This window comes from Hyaena hyaena, unplaced genomic scaffold (genome assembly GCF_003009895.1).
Source record: "Hyaena hyaena isolate Hyena2069 unplaced genomic scaffold, ASM300989v1 scaffold_504, whole genome shotgun sequence".
NCBI lineage: Eukaryota > Metazoa > Chordata > Mammalia > Carnivora > Hyaenidae > Hyaena > Hyaena hyaena.
The window spans coordinates 1277066-1296343 of record NW_024081137.1 but is presented as its reverse complement, the minus strand read 5'-3'; the positions used below and the strand labels follow the sequence as shown (position 1 = coordinate 1296343).

At 41.6% G+C, this 19278-nt stretch overlaps 1 protein-coding gene across 2 annotated transcripts in view; it reads right to left on the bottom strand.

Annotated features, from left to right (window-relative positions):
- The window catches only part of FAM102B (family with sequence similarity 102 member B), an 81225-nt gene that overhangs the window by 11238 nt on the left and 50709 nt on the right, over window positions 1-19278 (bottom strand). For both annotated transcript variants that reach the window (XM_039254962.1, XM_039254963.1), the window contains exons 3-6: window positions 19054-19083; window positions 14896-15012; window positions 10696-10742; window positions 2301-2404 (exon numbers count right to left, since the gene is read on the bottom strand). In XM_039254962.1, the coding sequence (XP_039110893.1) occupies window positions 2301-2404; window positions 10696-10742; window positions 14896-15012; window positions 19054-19083 (298 nt within the window). The remainder of the gene's footprint in view (window positions 1-2300; window positions 2405-10695; window positions 10743-14895; window positions 15013-19053; window positions 19084-19278) is intronic.

Genomic DNA, 19278 nt, shown 5'->3' with positions numbered 1-19278 from the left:
TTGTTACTTTAATATTAGTGTTGCTAGTGCTAGGCTATACTTTGGGCAAATGTCTGTGGTTTAAATCAACACAGCAGGCAATATAGCAGTGAGAATAAAAGTTCTTAAGAATTGATTATAGTATTCAGTTTCAAAGTAAATGTATAAAAAAGCAGTGTCAAAGCCATTTCTAGCAGTTCTCTGATAATGTGCATATTCCAGATGCCAATTATGTATTTCCGGAATGAGGTTTCCACAAAATGCAAAAACTGTGGCCATTTTCATTAGCATGAAATATTTGAAAACTAGAACTGTTTTTTTCACTTAGAGGAGAAAGGAAGCCGACTGAGTAACATAGCAAGTACAGCTATACCCTGTTAGAGACCAAGCAAGGCTGCCAAACAAGTAAGCTACCGGAGTGACCTGGCCCTTCTGCGAAGGTTTCTCACTTCTGGGCAGGCTCTAAGATACAAACCCAAACCAGCATCCCTAGCCCACTTTACAGTGGTCCTAAATGCAAAGCTGATCTATAGGAAGATCTAAACCCAAAGAGGTGGTTGATATCAAGAATTATAGGACCAGGGCGCCTGAGTGGCTCAGTTGGTTAAGAGTCCGACTCTTGATTTCAGCTCAGGTCATGATCTCATGGTCATGAGACTGAGTCCCTTGTTGGGCTCTGTGATGGGCATGGAGCCTGGTTAGGATTCCCTCTCTCCCTCTACCCCTTCCCCTCATGTGCTCTCTAAATAAATATAAAGGGGCTCCTGGGTGGCTCAGTCGTTTGAGGGTCTGACTTCGATTCAGGTCATGATCCCACTGTTCTGTGCTGACAGCTCAGAGCCTGGAGCCTGCTTTGGATTCTTTGTCTCCCTCTCTCTCTGCCCCTCCCCCACTTGCACACTGTCTCTATCTCAAAAATAAATAAACATTAAAAAAATAATAAAATCTTAAAAAAAGAATAATATAGGACTTTTATTATTAAAATTTATTTTTTATTTTTTTTTTATTTTTTATTTATTTCTAGGAGAGAGAGAGATAACATGAGCAGGGGAGGGTCAGAGAGAGAGGGAGTCACAGACTGAAACAGGCTCCAGGCTCTGAGCTGGCAGTCAGCACAGAGCCCAACGCGGGGCTCGAACCCACGAACCGCGAGATCATGACCTAAGCGAAAGTCGGACGCTTAACCGACTAAGCCACCCAGGTGCCCCTATTATTAAAAAATTTTTTAATGTTTATTTTTGAGAGGGAGGGGCAGAGACAGAGGGAGACACAGACTCCAAAGCAGGCTCCAGGCTCTGAGCTGTCAGCACAGAGCCCAATGTGAGCCTCAAACCCAAGAACCGTGAGATCATGGCCTGAGAAGAAGCTGGCTGCCTAACTGAGCCACCCAAGACCCCCTAGGACTAACTTGTTAATTGCATCACTACACCTGTCTTTTCATTCTTTCAAATAATAACCCTGCTCACATCACATGAGAGAAAAAAGGAAGCTCCTAACTCCTTTTTCTTCAGGCAACTGAAAATTTTCGACTTTTACCTCTTGGAGCAGATTTTGAGTGTGGCTGGGAGTTTGCCTGGAGAGGTGGCTCTCAAGGTGTAGCCTGGGGCCTGGCAGCATCAGTGTCACCTTGGGACTCAGGAATGCAATTTTCGGGCTCCAACCCTGATCCGCCAGGTCAAAAGCCTCTGGCTGCAGTGTCAGCAATCTATGGTTTAACAAGCCCACTGGGCGACTCTGATCTACACTCATGTTCGGGAACCACCAACAGAGGAGAGTGTTCGCTGGGGGAGAAGCAACACCTGACAGGTGGCTGGTAGAAGTTGCTAGGCACACTCCTGTAGTGCCCCGTTCCATCTGTGGGGCTAAGTACACCACGGGCGGGGGTGGGGGGGTTGTCAATACAACGTTTAGCTGTTTATCCACCAGAGCCTGACATTTCAGACAAAATGAAGCACTGGCTTACCTCAAAATTGAGTAATTAAAACTGCTGATAAATTATTGGCCCGTTTCAAGCCAGGTACCCGAGGAATTTTTTATTTTTCTTTCCAAGATCTTTTTAAAATTCCAGTTAGTTTACATACACTGTAGTATTGGTTTCAGGAGGAGAATTTAGTGATTCATCCGTTACATATAACACCCAGTGCTATCATGGCAAGTGCCCTCCTTAGTGCCCATCACGCATTCAGCCCATCCCTCTACCCACCTATGCACCTCCCTTACTCACAGAAGTTTAAATGTGGGTGGGATTTTGGGAAATTCTTAGGATGTCAAGTAGTGTCATTTCTCATGAATTAAAAAAACAGTAAGCTACACATCCATACCTGCTATTCCAAGATGGACTTTGAGAGTCTCGCCACCTTTTCTATCTTCTTCCAGAGATTCAGATTCACCAGCAATTGGTATAGACATCGACGTTGAAGGAGGCCTGTAAATAAATATTTCTAAGGATCAGAACTTCATGGATGGGTGAAACTGAAAGCTTGAAATAGTGTTAAAGAATGGTTGTGGAGTCAGAGCACCATCTTAGTAAGGTGCCTGCTTAACGGTACCTCTTTGAGGGTGAGCGTCATAAAAAAAAAAATCAACATGACCTGTATAAGCTGCCTCAAAACTGGAATATGCTTCATAGGGAGAACAAAATGTTTTTACTCAACAAAAAATGTGAGATCAGAAAGGGCATTGCCTCCAGAAAGTCAGGAAAAGAGGGGCTCTGGTCGTGTGTCCCCGGCACCATCTGTGGAGGATGGTTCAACCGTCAACTCTCAGACAAGGCAGGGAGGTATCTGAGGCAGACAAGGAGCCATCTTTGTATCTGAGGTTGGAGGGGAATATGTCATGTCTCCTTCGCCAGTGTCTGAGCTCTCTTGTTGGCTCTACTAAGTTCTTAAATGGTACCCATGGTTTTAACTTCTACCTTCTTCTCTGTCGATGGTTCGCTTGCCCTAGGGGTAGTCTGTAAAGAGCCCCAGTTGTTTAGAGTGTTTTTTGGGGGCTGGATTCTCTAGGGGTAGGTGGTATTTTCATTAGCCAATTCAAGGCTCCTATCTCATGTGGAAGATGTGTAGCAGGTTGGGGCAAGTTTGAGTTCTAATAAGAATTTTTTTTTGTAATAAAACATCCCTAGTTTTTTGAGGTTGATAGTCTAGAGGAAAACCACATCTTCCTAGAGACTATCCCTTGGTGACCTGAGGTAAAATAGGAAGGTGGTTGAAAGGATAGTGGGTGAAGCTGTCTCACTATGTGGCAATTCCTTTTTTGTTTTTGTTATTTTGTATTTACTGAAATTCAAAACATACTAGCAAAGTACCTCTAAAACAAAGATTGCTAGAGTAAACTAGAAAAGCATTTCCAAAATAAAGATGACCAAAAATCAGTTAGCCTGAGTATATTAGTTGTTGCTAGAACACATTACCACAAACTTAGAGACTTAACATAAAGGTTAGAGGTCTGACATGGGTTCCACACCTTTGGGACTAAAACCAAGGTGTTGGCAGGATCACATTCCTTCCTAGAGGCTTTCAGGGAGAATCTGTTTTCTTGCCTTTTCCAGCCTCCAGAGACTGCCTGCATTCCTTGGCCAGGCTCCTTCCTCCATCTTCAAAGCCAGAAAGGCTGCATCTGACTGTTCTGTATTTCACATTCCCTCTAACCCTCACATGCTGCCAATTATCTTTTCTCTTGGATTATACTTCTTCTCTTTAAGGACGCTTGGGATTACAGTGGGTCCACCTGGAGAACCCAGAATAATTTTCCAATTTCGATGTTAGATTGGTACTTTAATTCCACCTGCCACCTCATTCTCCTTGGTCATTTAACTCAACATATTCACAGGTTCTAGGGATTGGGTGTAGACATCTTTGGTGCAGTGCAGGGAGGGGGGAGACATTACTCTACTACACACATTAAATATACCCCAGTGTAGTATTTTCACGACAGTTCGGTACTTGTCGTTCAGTTGCCTAATCTACAGAATTTATCTTTTTAATCTATGTAAAACATTAAACTGACCAGATGCAACAGTGACAGAAAAAAATGAAAAGCAATATAAAACCCATTGTACAACAGTACAAAGCAGTGGTTATTTGTATGCATGCATTCATGCATGTATATCTAAAACTATACATGTATACACATGTGTATATGTACATTACTGTGTGTGTACATATATATTATGTGGTGATTCTTAAATTCTTACTATAGTATCTTAATAGAATCCTCAGGTTATTCAGGTCCTTGAAGATATAGACATTTAAGACTGTCACTAAACCTATTTCAAGATTCTTTCTTTCTTTTTAATGTTTACTTTGAGAGAGAGAGAGAGAGAGAGAAGGTGGGAGGGAGGATGGGGGGAAGGTCAAGAGAGAGAATCCCAAGCAGGGATGTACAGCTTAATCTCACACAGCACAAGATCACAACCTGAGCCGAAATCAAGAGTCAGATGCCTAACCGACGCAGCCATTCTGGCACCCTAAAAAAAAAAAAGAATATATATATATATATATATATATATATATATATATATATTCTTTTTTTTTTTTAGGGTGCCAGAATGGCTGCGTCGGTTAGGCATCTGACTCTTGATTTCGGCTCAGGTTGTGATCTTGTGCTGTGTGAGATTAAGCTGTNTGAGCAGGGGAGGGTCAGAGAGAGAGGGAGTCACAGACTGAAACAGGCTCCAGGCTCTGAGCTGGCAGTCAGCACAGAGCCCGACGCGGGGCTCGAACCCATGAACCACGAGATCATGACCTAAGTGAAAGTTGGACGCTTAACCGACTAAGCCACCCAGGCGCCCCTTTTGGGCTATTTTCAAGTATTTGTTCTGTAGGTATGTTGAAGTCAATATATCCCCAGCTAAGGCCATCTTCTCTTCCTAAATCTGCTTTCTTCTTGTATTCTCCTACTCTGTGAATGTCATCATAGTCCATGAAGTCACTGAAACTAGAATCCTAGATATTGTCTCTGGGTCCTTCCTACTCACATTTCTCCATATCTGTACAATTTTCAAATCCCACAGATTCTCCCATATTTTTCCTATTTGTCATGTCTTCTCTGCCTCCACTATTTGTCTTTGTACCTTACGACCACAAGAGGCTCCTAGCTAGTCTGCCTCCCTCCACCCATGCTACTGTCACTGTGCTTTTCTGAAGTGTGCATATGAACATGTTATTCTCTGATTTAAAACATCTCAGTAGCTCCTTCCGGATAAAGCCCAAACTCCCTATAGGGCCTTTTGTAGTCTGGCCTAGACCTACCTCTTCAATTACCAAAGGCTTTATTTTTAAATAATGTGAAATAATAGTGGCCAAAAAAGCCCTGCATTCAATATTCCATAAGAAAAAGTAATATGCAAAACAAATACACTTACAAAGAATGGAGTCTACAGTCACAGTCATTAATCATTGCTGGTGACTCACGGCTGCCTGTCCTATCATTTTCATGCCAAGTCCTTTGTTCTTCCTTTCACAGGTGGCCTGATTCCAGGGTCTCCATCTCCCCCACCCCCCAGACCCGTTTTCCAACCTTCAGAGCTCCCAGCCTGTGGCCTCTTCCCCCTCCCTGTCTGTCTCCCTCAGGCTCCACTCTTTCCTGTTCAACCTGACTTCAGGGCCACAATACTTTTAGCAATACCTTCAGTTTGGCATCCCTTGTTCTGAGGTTTTCACAACACTCGAAGAACCCCAACCCTGATAATTTTAGCCTTCTTCACTAACTTAGTTAACCGGAGTAACTAAGCTGGGGAAAATTCATTAACCATGGGGACTGATATTAATTATCATCTAAAATCTTAGCTGGGCCTTGGCAGCTCTCCAAAGTCCCCCTACACAACTCAGTTGTGTTGAATAAACAATCACTGAGTGCTTAATGTGTGTCAGTTTTTATTCTATTACTCCTTTTTGTTCTGAAAATGTTTTGGTATCCCTTATCAGAACTTGTTTAATATAGCTCAATTACAGAACAGAAGAGATGAGATTTTATTTTAATGTTACAGTAATGTTAAGAGTACATGAAAAATTACTGAAAGTGACAATTTGGTATTCGTGCCCTGTAACAATGCCATAAACTCACGCAAGCCATTTTCTTTCCCTGGAATGTCCTACCCACCTCCTCTACTTGGTAATTTCTTATCCGTCCTCTAAAAATTAGCTCAATGTCACCCCCTCAGTGAAGACTTTCCTGGATTTCAAGAAAAAGTAGTTAGGGACTCTACCTTCTATGCCGCAGTATGTTCTATGCCCAGTCTCCCACAGAAGTAGTGAATCCTTCAGAACAGGGGCTGGCCTTCATTTAGTTTGGTAAATGTTAGCACATGGTAGACAATCAGTGCACATGCGCTGAATAAATGAGTGATCCCGGGATCCTGGACAAATTAGCTCCTGAACCTCGGAGCCTCAAGGTCCTCACTTAAAAAAAATATGGATAATGTATCACAGAATTGTTTCAAAAATTAAATTGGGAGGCAGTAATATTTACTAAATCATTTTGACAAACAGCACTCTCCTTCCTTCTAGAATACGAATGCTCCAGAACCCTAGCTCTTCAAGAGGATTACCATCCCAAGATCTGCTTTACCACCATATTGTCAGAAGTCAGTGTAGCATATATTTTTTCTCTCTCAAAATATCCTTTTTGTAAAAAAAAATTCTAAAGATTTTTATTTTTCTAAGTAATTTCTATACCCAGCGTGGGGCTCGAACTCAGAATCCTGAGATCAAGAGCTGCATGCTCCACCAATCGAGCCAGCAAGGAGCCCCTATCCTTTTTCTTTATTAGCACTAGAGGTTGGCTTTTTTTTCCCCCCAGCCAGTTTCATTGTTTCACAAGAGTTGGATATTTGATGAGTTGCAGAGCACTACAAAACAGAGTTTAGGGCAGGTAGGTAGAGGCTGACTTACCAGCTGTCTTATTCATAAATACAAGCCTTATTATGGTATGGAATTTATCTTTCAGAAAATGATACAAACTATGGTACAGACCCTCTGCTCATAAAATGTCAAAACTAAAATTTAAACCTGAGAATGCTGAAGGTCTGCTATATTCTTGTTAGTTTCTCTAGGTTTTAAAAAACTCTATGTCCTGAAAAATTCAGACAGACAAAAGCAGAGGCAATGGTAGAATGAACTTCTCCAGCAGTTATTTACATCTATGTCTTAGAAATAGTCAGGTCACTCAGGTTTTTGTGCCTTAGTTTTCTCATCTGTAAAATGAGAACTTGGATTATATAATACTTTTTAAACTAGCTTCTGATGAAGTTCTTCCCTTAGAGACTTTAGGGGTAGTAAGGTACTATCTCTTTTTGTCCCTCAACAGAAAAAAGTTATATACTGGGATTTATAATACATTTGAACAAAAGGATTTTGTGGCTAATATTCTGGAAAAAAAATCACTGGACTGGACAAATTCCACACTCTTTTAAGCTCTAGAGTATTGTGATTTTACATTTTGACATATACTGAAATACAATCTAACAAAAACAATTTACTTTTTATCTTTTTCAGAGAATGGAAATGGGGGAGAGGGGCAGAGGGAGAGACAGAATCCTAATCCACACTGAGCGTGGAGCTCAACGTGGGGCTCTATTCCATGATCCTGGGATCATGACCTGAGCCAAAATCAAGAGTTGGACATTCAACTGACTCAGCCACTCATGTACCCTCCAAATAATTTACTTTTTACATCAGTAATTAAAACATTTTTCTGTTTTTTTTTTTTAAGTTTATTTACTTATTTTGAGAGAGAGGGTGAGAGTGCGTGTGCACATGTGTGCACAGGGGAGGGGCAGAGAGAGACAGGGAGACAGAATCCCAAGTGGAGCCCAACTCTGGATTTGATCTTATGAACTGTGAGATCATGACCTGAATTGATAAACCACGAGTCAGATACTCAACCTAATGAGCTGTCCAGGCGCCCCTCAACATTTTTTTATTCGGTCCATACTCACTATGCGTAAGCTCATGGATACGTTTAGAGTTGTTACTTTTCCACTGACAGTTGTACGGTTTCAGATATTTGGAGAAACGAGAAAATAAATATTGAGAGTTTGGTTCTCCTGAGAAATACTTTTATGCATCTTGGGATTAGGTGAGGTCTGTTTATTCTAAGGAGCTATAAACATCTTTCCTATAAATATAAATTCTAGACTGTCCGAATTACATTCCTGGAGATAATGCAGAACATAAGATGATCTGTTTTTGAGCTCTTCAGTATTTGAGTTGCACAAGTAGAAAGATAAAATGGTAGAGAAAGGGCCAGAAAGGGAATATTCATGAGAAGGAATGATGAAATCCTTTTCTTCTACTTAGTTTTGCTGCTCATTTTCTCATTTCACCATAAACTGATTCCACTAGAAAAACACAGTTACCTAAGAAGCCAAATGTAGCACAGCCCAAATTGTTTAGTCTTAAGAGAGCAGGATATAAAGAAAGAAGCCAGGAAATTATGGTTCAAGAGATGATAGCATAGAAAAGTAAAGTTATAGTAAAATGCACAGTTTAATCAATAATTGATTTTTTATTAAATATGTATTTTCAACTTTAGAAAACACTGTAAGTAGGAAACTATATGGATGTTACTATTAAAGACATGGAGGTTGATGCATACGGAAAAATTAAGGTCTTCTTTCCTTTTCTAACTATATTTTTCTCAGATATTTAAGTAATATATAATTAATGTTCATTTTTAATTAAGTGTCTTCAGTCTTGCTAACAAGTAAGACTTCCCCCCTTCAGTTCATCTCCCACAATCTGACAGGACTCTTGCACATATTTCCTCTTTCCTCACACCCCCATCTCCATCTTTCCCATCCTTTCTTCAATGATCGTCTCACTTCCTATTTCACTAAGAAATCAGGAGCAATTTGAAAATAATTTCTATATGCCTCCGTTTCTTATTTACCTGCATCTGAAGCCATATTCTCTGCCTTCATTGCTCTTGACAATCCAAGGACACCGTCTAGCAACTGTCCTTTTTGTCTTCTGTGTCACATCTCTCCTTATTGAACCATTCAGATCAGTAAACAAATACCATCTCCCATGTCGAAACACCACCACCACCAACAAAACCCACAAAAGAACAAAGACCTGCCCTTGACCCTGTATCTTTTTATTTGTAACTTGATTTTCTGTTCCTTTTTTTGCAGCAAAATTGTCTATGCTGTCTCCAATTTTTCTCCTCTCAAGCCCTCTTTAACCCTGACTTCAATAAGGCTATTGAAGGTTCCCAGTAATCTATCAAAGTGCTTGTCAAAGGCACCGGTGGTTTCTGGACTGCAAATCCAAAGGTCAGTTTCCAGTCCTCATCTTCCGTGATCTACTTCCACGGTGTGGGACACAGTCGATTTACCCTTTCCTTTTGAAACACGCCCCATGCTTGGTTTTTCAGGACAGTCTTCCCCTTTGGTTCGTTCCTCTTCTTTCACAGGTTGCTCCTTTGCTGGTTCTTCCTCATCTCCCCAACCTCCAACACACTGGAGTGTCCCACCCCTCAGTCTGTGGTTCTTTATTTACATTCACTCCCTCTAGGTCACTTAATCAAATTCCATGGCTTTACGTATGCACTGATAACGTTGTGATTTCCAAATTTATATCTTCAGCTCGGGCCTCCCCACTGAACTCTTAGTGGTATGTCCAACTGCCCACGTGATGTGCCTGGCTGGATGTTAAACAGGGATCTCAAATGTGACATGCCCAATACCCAAGCTCCCAACCCCTAACCTGTTCCTCTTAGAGGCCCTGCTATTTCAGTAAGTGGAAAAACCATTCCTCTAGTTACTCAGGCCCCAAACCTTGGGACTACTAAACAGCCTCATAACTCCTCTACCTAGTTCTGCCCTTGCTCCCGTCATCGTTCCCCCAAATTGTCTATTCTCTAGCTAGCAGCCATAAGCCAGGTAATCCTATTCCCCTGCTGTAAACCCTCCGGGAGCTCTTTGTCTCACTCAGGTTATATGTGGCCAATGAGACTCTATCATCTGATGCCATCTCCAATCCCCCTACTCCTCCTCCTCTCTGTTCTAGACACACTGGTCTCCCGGAAGCTCCCTGGACATGCCAAACACTCCTTCCTCAACACCCTTGTCCCTGTTACTTCTATCTCAAATGCTCTTTCCCTAAATGTCTGCATGGCATGCTTCTCGCCTCCTTCAGGTCTCAGCTCAAATATCAGCTTTGCCAGGGAAGACTTTCTTGACTACGCTCTATAAAACAGCAACCTTTCTCCCCACCACGCCCTCCTAGCCTGCATTATTTTTCTCCAAAACACTCATTGCTCTCTTTTTATTATACATGTATTTATTAGCTTGTTATTTGTTTTCCTCTTAGAATACATGCTCCAAGAGGTCAGGGACTCGGTCTATTTTTTTCACGGCTGTTTCTCTAGTGTCTAGAATAGGGCGTAGCACATGGTAAGGCACCTAACAGGTATTTGTTGAAGAAATCAGTAAGTCTGCAGAGGTCAAATTAAAACATTTAATTTGTATAGTTTCACCCAAAACTTGAAAATGATGAAAGACGTATAGTTTAAATAATTTTAGAGTGTGGAGAGCTTGTTTGTAAAAGGTAATGGTAACTTCTTTGTGGGTCAAGTCAGTCTCCTAGGAAAAGAACGGTCCTTTCACTGGTAAATACTATGAAATATGAATGCAAAAATTTAAACAAACAAGAGAAAGAAACCACTATTATACTTTCAGATAAATAATTCATTTACGGGGCCTCAACTTACGTTTTAAAACATGGGTCGCCAGACATCAGCTGCATACTGATCAAAACCTGAATATTAGAAAAAGAAATGTGATTATAAAAGTTTCCTTGAGAGGAGAAGGCATGTTCTGTTCACCTATGCATCCACCACAGAACTGAGGACAATATTTTCTATTTAGAAAGTATTAAATAAAATAATTGCTTAATTGGGTTACATCCCGTATTAAATTGCTGCTTTAAAACACAGATTTAAAAACATTTTTTAACATTCAAAGCTTTGTAACTGCAGAAATCAGAGTGGAAAAGGTGGAAACAAAAAGCAAGTGCTGCCTTAGTAACAGTTGTGTGTTGTGTGCTGTGCTGGGCTAGTTTAGCGGTCTTCCCTCCCCGATTCCTGGGGTGCCCAAGTGTCTGGAATGTTTCCCTCCAACCTGCCGTGTGATGCTTCATGGGCTGCCTGAAGTGGCTTGCAAGAGCACAATGCTTCTCGCCTTTGTTCCAGCTTTAGATCAGAATTTAAACCTTTGCTAATGTTTTGTGAAATGCTGCTGTTCTCTACTTGTGACTGTCTTTTAAGACTCAACCACAGGGGGGCGCTTGGGTGGCTCAGTTGCTTAAGTGTTGGACTCGATTTCAGTTCAGGTCATGATCTCACAGTTGTGAGATGGAGCCAGCCCTGCATCGATCTCTGTGCAGAGTGTGGAGCCTGCTTGGGATTCATTCTCTTTCTCTCTCCTCTGTCTCTCCCTCTGCTCTTACCCTGGACTTCCTCGAGCTCTCTTTCAAAATAAATAAATGAACATTAAAAAAAAAAAAAAAAAAGACTCAGCCATAGGATGTTGTTACCTTCTTCTGGGACTAATAATGATAATGGTAGTAATAACAACAACGACAGCAATCGTGATTTGAGAATTAATTATATGCCAAGCATAAGCTGTGTTTTATAATGCAAGATTTCACTGGATCTTCAAAATTCCTATGAGAGATGGATACTTTTCATTTTAAGCTCAGGAGATTAATTAATACTTTCAAGGTCAGGTGGCTAATAAAGGGCAGAGAGGAGATCGGAAGCTAGGACTGCACGATACTAAAACTCACGGTCTTTATGAAGAGGAGGATATATAGTGGCTGACATGTATCCTAATATAACCTCATTTCTTTCTTATTGCTTCACCTCAGTGCCTCCACTACTGTTGTTTTCCTCTCTGAGTGCTATACTTATTAAATGTGTGCCCTGGACCTGCCATGCTGGCCCCTCCACCACAGTCTGGTTTCCAACTCCGTCAAAACAGCACTCTTGAGTATCTTGAATGTCTGAGGAAGGAGGGAGATGGCACATACAGCTTTTAAGAAATTGTGTGGGGCAGCAGAATAGAGGGGTGGGATAGTGGTTGGAGGAGGTGAGAAGTGGTTTCTATTTGTTTTAAATACAGCAGATAATAGAGCTGTTTATTCATATGTAAATGAGTATGATTCACTAGAGACAGAGAAGATTCGGAGACTGGACAGGCAGTCCAAGTGGCACTGCTCTGGATTAGGCAAGCTCTGGATTAGGCAAGCTCTGGATTCTACAACCTAATGGAAAGGACTGACTTCTGACAGGGAGAGGGGCATTTCCTTCATTGTAACCCAGCCAAAACGGGTAACAGGGCTGGAGAGACAGGAAGAATCATAAATTGGGTAATGGGAAGATGAAGGAACTTGAATTTAATGGCTTCATCAATAAAGGATAAAGCAAGACCATAAGCTGAGAGCAAGAGTGGTGTATGAAGATCCAAGGAGAGAGAAGGTATACAACAGAGTAGGAAATTGGGAAAGGATGCTTTCAAAGGAAGTACAGTTGCTTGATGACGGGGAGCAAGACCGAAGGAAAGGCAGCCGGATGGTGGTATGATGCTCCCCAGCAATGTTCAGCATTAGGACGCAAGCCCAGAGAAGACAGTTGAGTTTGATTGGGGTCAGGATTACTGAGGGGAGAGCAATGAGGGAGACAGGAGCATAGGAGTGAGGAGTATTTTTCAGCACAGGATAATCATGGATACAAGAGTCTAAGCTGGATAAAGAGGGAAGTGGAAGCAAGTGGAGGCTGGTAGATAGTGACAGTGGTCAGGTTAAGGATAGCCAAGTGAGCAGTAGCCCAAGAGGACTGATAAATAATAGATGGGGGCAGGGAATACTTGGAACTGAAATTCTGGAGGTGGTGAAGCTTCTAGAGGTAAGTCTAGGGTGTGACCATGAGGCGTGGAATGGAGTTGAAGAAAAAGGAAAGGTTCCTGAAGAAGGGTAGTTTAAGGAATGGAGAGGCCCCAGGCACATGAAAGATTAGCTAGAGGGAGAGAACAGCATAGAAAAGACAGTCTGCAAGGACAGATCACCCACCAGATGGCGGAGCCATCCAAAAATGACAGAAGGTATGGAAAGAAAAACTGTGAGCCAGGAGCGAAGTAATCAAAGAGTAGGAGAGAGGAGGTAAGTAGGTGACCAGGAGCTGACAGCTCAGGCAGGGATAGAGTGGTGAGAGTGAATGGTATGATCTCTAAAATAGTAACTTCTTTGTAGGGCCAAGTGGGAGAAAGGGTGTGAAAGGATCAGTGGAGAGCCAGAGGGAAACTGCTCCAGGAGCTGGCCCTAAGGAATAGCAGGGGATGGGGGAATATGAAATTAGAAAGTTATTTCAATTTCCAGAATGCCTGGGTGGTTTAATCCGTTAATCGTGGGACTCTTGATTTTGGCTCAGATCATGATCTCACGGTTCAGTTCGTGAGATCAAGCCCCATGTTGGGCTCCACGCTGGGTGTGGAGCCTGCTTCAGATTCTCTCTTTCGGGGTGCCTTGGTGACTCAGTCGGTTAAGTGCCTGACTCTTGATTTTGGCGTAGGTCATGATCTCACGATTTGTGAGGTCGAGCCTTGTCTTGGGCTCTGTGCTGACAGCGTGGAGCCTGCTTGGGATTCTCTCCCTCCCTCTCTCTGCCCCACCCCTGCTCATGCTTGCCCTCTCCCTCTCTAAACAAATTAACATTAAAAAAAATTTAAAAAAAGATTCTCTCTCTTCCTCTGCTCCTCTCCTGCTTGAGTGCATTCATGTACACATGCTCTCTCTTTAAAAAAATAAAGAAAGAAAAAAAAGAAAGTCATTTTAATTCCTAATGAAAACACTATAATTCAGAGAAGGGTTATCTTTCTTCTTATGCTGCAAATATGAAGAAACTTGATTTAGTGGCTGTTCAGCTTGTTTGGGATCCGTCTAAGAAGGAATAGTGCAGCCAGTTTTTTCAGAATCTGATGCTTAGACGGCATGGGAGCATGAAAAAACCACTGACCACATAGTGGCAGGGATGCCTTCTGGTCTCTGCTCTGCGGCCGATGACTGATGACCTTACTGAGACACTTAGCCTTCTGAGTCTCAGCTTCTTCATCTAGAAAATGTGCAGAATCTACCCCCATCTAACCAACACTGTTTAGCTTACACAGGTATGTGCAAGTGCTCTGAAATTTTTTCAGTCATATTTATTGAAGACAAAGTTTGAAAAGTGTAGGTATGGGGTAATTCTTTGCTCTACTAACATCTGACCATCCAGTTTTTATTAGGAATTATTTTCCTTTCTTATCATTAGATAACTTACCATCATGCGGTAACCTAACTGAAATGCAGCGAAAGGTCTGTCCTGTGAGGTTTACTAGATATGGGGCACTTTACATTTTCTCAGCTGGTCTCATTTAATACTCCCACCAACTGTATGTGTTCTCTGTGTGGCCACCACACTATGGGCCTGCTGATGCTACTTGGAAACAACATCGCAGAGACCCAAAGTGAGTTCCACCTGTCACTTTACTAGTTACTGGAGAACCAAGTGACTCCTATGTGCCCACCACAGCTGCCAGGGAAGTCACTTTTTGGGAGTGGTATATGTTGTAAGGTATTCATGCATCATGCTCCTTACTGTCGATAAGCCCATATGTTGTAGGAGTTGTGTGTACTGCTCCCCGAATGTTCACAGCCCCAGAAACACCTTAGGATCATGGAGGTGAACACTTGTTACTTTTTGCTGCTTCTGTGATTTGGGTAGACTTTTCCCCCTGATGGTGAGTATTTTCAGTGTGGTGTGGTTAGCTTATGATCTCAGTACTGATTCCCATCTTGCCCTTGACTGTATACACCTATGCTTATTCAAAGGCAGAGACTCTCATTTGTGGACATATAAATCTTGAAACGTACTTACTTTAAGAATGGAATTATCCTGTCTTGTATTTTTGGTATCATAGCCTTCCAGTAAACAGCGACGAGTGGTATTTCCTGATCCAGCAAACTCTGCCAGGTTTAGATCTGCAAAGCCCAGCTATGAAAAGAAAGGGAATTATATTAATAGAATATCTACTAGGCTTCTATCATATTCTCCTTAAAATAAACATTCAACCCATGCTCTAGCAAGTTTTCTCAAACAACAATCATTTGCAATTTTGCCCATCTTAACAGTATCTGCTCCATTATTTGCTTAATGTGTATCTTTAGATTGGCTCACTTTTTTGTTAAAATATATTACCTCTTCTATTCTTGTCTTAAGCAACATGATCTCTGAAATCACCGATTTGGTGTGCTAAACATATCATTTTTTTTCTGTACACATTGAAATATATAACTGTTGAAGTAAAAATAATGTTTATCAAACAATTAAAATCATTCCAAGTAGCAGTAGTACTGAGCCCACACTGGGAAACAGTAGCAGTCCAATCATGATTATTTGCATATTCACATAGAAAACTGATGAGACTTTCTTCTCCCTATTCTGGTTCTGGCTCCTTTCCCAGTTAACCGCTGGTGACTGCAGATAGTGGCAGGTTATTAAATTCTTACTTTAAATGCAAGAAGCAGAATGATTTAAAGTATCAAACGTTTTCTCTGGTATAAGCCCCTTCTTCACTACCTTTCACGTTTGCTTTGCTGCTCTCTCTTTATAAAGCTTTCTTCTCCCCTTCCCCAAAGCTGTACCCGACATCAACCCTCTGTGCTGCTATCCAGGAGTTCAGTTCAAACCTGTTCTTCCTTCTCATTATGACCCAGGTTCAGCACCCCCCCCCCCATTTCCTGCAGCTACCAGTGATGGCCCTGGCTCTTCCCTCTGATGTTGTTCAACTTTGATTTCTCATTTCCAAGTGGTAAAGAAATATGCCCAATCTTTTTCTTTTCTCTTTCTTTCTCTCTTTCTTTCTTTCTTTCTCTCTCTTTTTCTTTCTTTCTTTCTACAAAGTCTGTTCTACATGACTAAATGTATATAGTCTTTTATTAAAAACAAAAAATGTTTTGAATTTACGATTAAGCACATCTCCCTGAATACCTAATAAAAAGCATTAGCCATTTCAAACACTGCTATGATTTTAAGCTGCCTGTTTTAAGATTTAAAAACACACAATGGACACATATGAATGGAATTCGAGATGAAGATTTTAACTACAGGCTGGGGCATTAATTTAGTAGCTTTTATTAAGATTTTTTTTTAGGGGCGCCTGGGTGGCTTAGTCAGTTAAGCGTCTGACTTTCGCTTAGGTCATGATCTCACGGTTCGTGGGTTCGAGCCCCGTGTCGGGCTCTGTGCTGACTGCCAGCTCAGAGCCTGGAGCCTGTTTCAGAGTCTGACTCCTTCTCTCTCTGACCCTCTCTTGCTCACGCTCTCTCTCTTAATCTCTCTCTCTCCTAGAAATAAATAAAACATCAAAAAAAATTAAAAAAAAAAAAGATTTTTTTTTTTAAATGTTTCTTTAGTTTTGAGAGTGAGACAGAGAGAGCATGACCTGGGGGAGGGGCAGAGAGAGAGGGAGACACAGAATTAGAAGCAGGCTCCAGGCTCTGAGCTGTCAGCACAGAGCCTGATATAGGGCTTGAACCCACGGACTGTGAGATCATGACTTGAGCCAGAGTCAGAGGCTTAATTGACTGAGCCACCCAGGTGCCCCTAGTAGCTTTGTATAGGTACGAAAAGAATGAAGAGAACTTCAAGACCAACTGAAGGGCCACAACTGCTTAACGCAGTAAGTTGGAACACATCAGGCCACAGGTGACACCTACCGAATCTTCACATGGCTACTCTGGCCTCACTGCGTTTTGGGGGTTCAGTAGAATAAGCTGGATGCTTCCAGGGCAAAGCCTCATCCAAAGGCTCTATTTCATACATTATTCTTTCTCTTTAAACCTCCCGCATCACCTTTCCACCCAAACTCTGTGCTGATGCCTTGCTTTCTAATTCACTCAGAAGGTAAAAGCAATCAAAAGAGCACTTAACTTCCATAAGCTTTTTCTGCCAGCCACATCCACAGACCTGCCTGCAGCTAGACCTGCCTACTCTAAGTGAACTGGCTGTGCTCCGTCTGAGGCCACCCACTCTCCTCTGGCCTACTCAAGTTCACTGCTTCAGGAATTCCTCCTTCTCTTTCACATTCTCAAGTTTCCCTTCCCCACTGAACCATTCTCCTTACCACCACATGGACCCGCTGGAGTTTTTGCCATCTCAGTGAACAAAAGAAAAGGTCATCTCACATCTCTGTCCAGTCTGTTGAAATGATTGCGTTTGAATTTCAGAACGATCACTCTGGCAGTGATGTAGAAGATGGATGGAGGGAGACAGCAGAGGCAAAGAACAAAAGATAGGAGGCCAGTGCAGGTTTTAAGTAAGAAATAATGAAGGCATAACCTAAGGCACTGGCCTTGAGAGTTGAAAAAAGGGATGGTTTTTAAATTAGAAGGGGGAAGTCACAAAGTTTGTTGATCACAGATCTTTTTTTTACCTACCCACCGTCATTCAATGTTCAGATGTTCCTTGTTAGCAGAACCCTGATTTTGTTCAAGTGTCCACTCTTAGCTCATCCAAGTGCAAAAGAAAAGTAACCCAACCTCTAGCTCACTGTTAAACTGTGAGCCTAATCATGGGCTAGCCATGGAAATCCATTTCTCTTGCCCATGACTGGTTTAGGAGTGGGCATATCATCTAGTTGTGGCCAATGAAAGCTATGGGGAAATCCTCTGAGGGCCAACTAGGAAAAGTTTTCTCACTCAAAGAAAGCCATAGGAAGAGTAGCAGCTGGATTTTGTCATATGTGAACATGTGGACTAAAACTCGAGTTACCTGGTGACCTTGAGAAGAGCTAGTCAAGGACAACGTCATCACATAGAGAATGGAAGGATGAAAAGAGAAAAGTAACATGGGTTCTTGATGATGTTCTTCACTCAGTGGATTAACTAATTCTGGAGCAGCTCTCACATCTCAACTCTCTTTCATACCTACATGTTTTGTGACATTACAATCTCTAGGTGAGGACGTATTCTGTTACTTATAGCAAAGAGCATCCTAAATGACATTGCAACCGAGTAGTTTTAAGGAGTTAAGTAGACTTGATGGCTGAAGCTAGTGCCCTGTCCTTGGCTCCGATGACAGAACTGATGGAGATACCATCAGAGACTAAAAATAAAAGAGGAGTATGTGGGTTTCTGATAGTATTACTAATTACTAATTCCTATTCAGTAAAGAGGTGAGCACAGTCATTAGTAATTCCATATAGTTTGTAAAAGTATAAAGGATATTGGTGATCCTGTATATACAGAGTGCTAAGAGAACACAGAGGAGAGGTCTTATTACACTGGGGGTGAGGAGGTGGGATTGGGAATACTTCCCAGGAGAGACTGAATTAACAGATCCTATTGCTTAATGGAAACCAGAGGTCATCTTCTAGTAGGGAAGCTGAAATGCAAGAATAACATCCCATAATCAGCATTTAGAAAGAATATGCCTATAATTTACTGTTGGGTCCAGTTGTTCAATCTCAAAGTTGCTTTATTTGTTTTATTTATTTTTTAGATAGATCATGCGTTGGGGAGAGGGTCAGATGGAGCATGAATCCCAAGTAGGCTCTGTGCTGAGCATGGGGCTCAGTCCCACAAATCTGGGATCATGACCTGAGCTGAAAGCAAGAGTCAGATGCTCAACCATCTGAGCAATCCAGATGCCCCTCCAATTTTTATTTCAATTTGAAAGCTTTATTTCAAAACAGCCAATTTGAACAGCAATTAAAAAGCAAACCATTTGAGGGGCACCTAACTGGCTCAGTTGGTTAAATGTCCGACTCTTGGTTATCAGCTCAGGTCATGATCTTGTGGTTGTGATCTCGCAGTCATGAGATTGAGCCCCGCATTGGGCTGTGTGTTGAGTGTGGAGCCTGCTTGGGATTCTCTCTTTTCCTCTCTCTCTGCCCCTACCCCGCTCATGTGTGCGTGCTTTCTCTGTGAAAATAAACAAACATTAAGAAAGAAGAGGAAAACATTTGACTTTTAAGCTTATAAATAGCAATGAGCTAGCTATAAGTTCCAAAAGAATGAAAGAACATCCACTTACCTTTGCGTAAGCTTTTCCACCTTTTAATTCCTGTCAAAGATAAAAAACACTATAAGGATATCATATGATTAAAGATATAAAATTAAATATATGTCAAATAATCCTGAAGTAGTTATTTACATATTTACATACTAGAAAATATTGATAGTAAATTTCTGATGATCTTAAATTCAACTATTTGGATACCCATCCCACTCCACTTCCCAAATTACCAGAATTTTATTT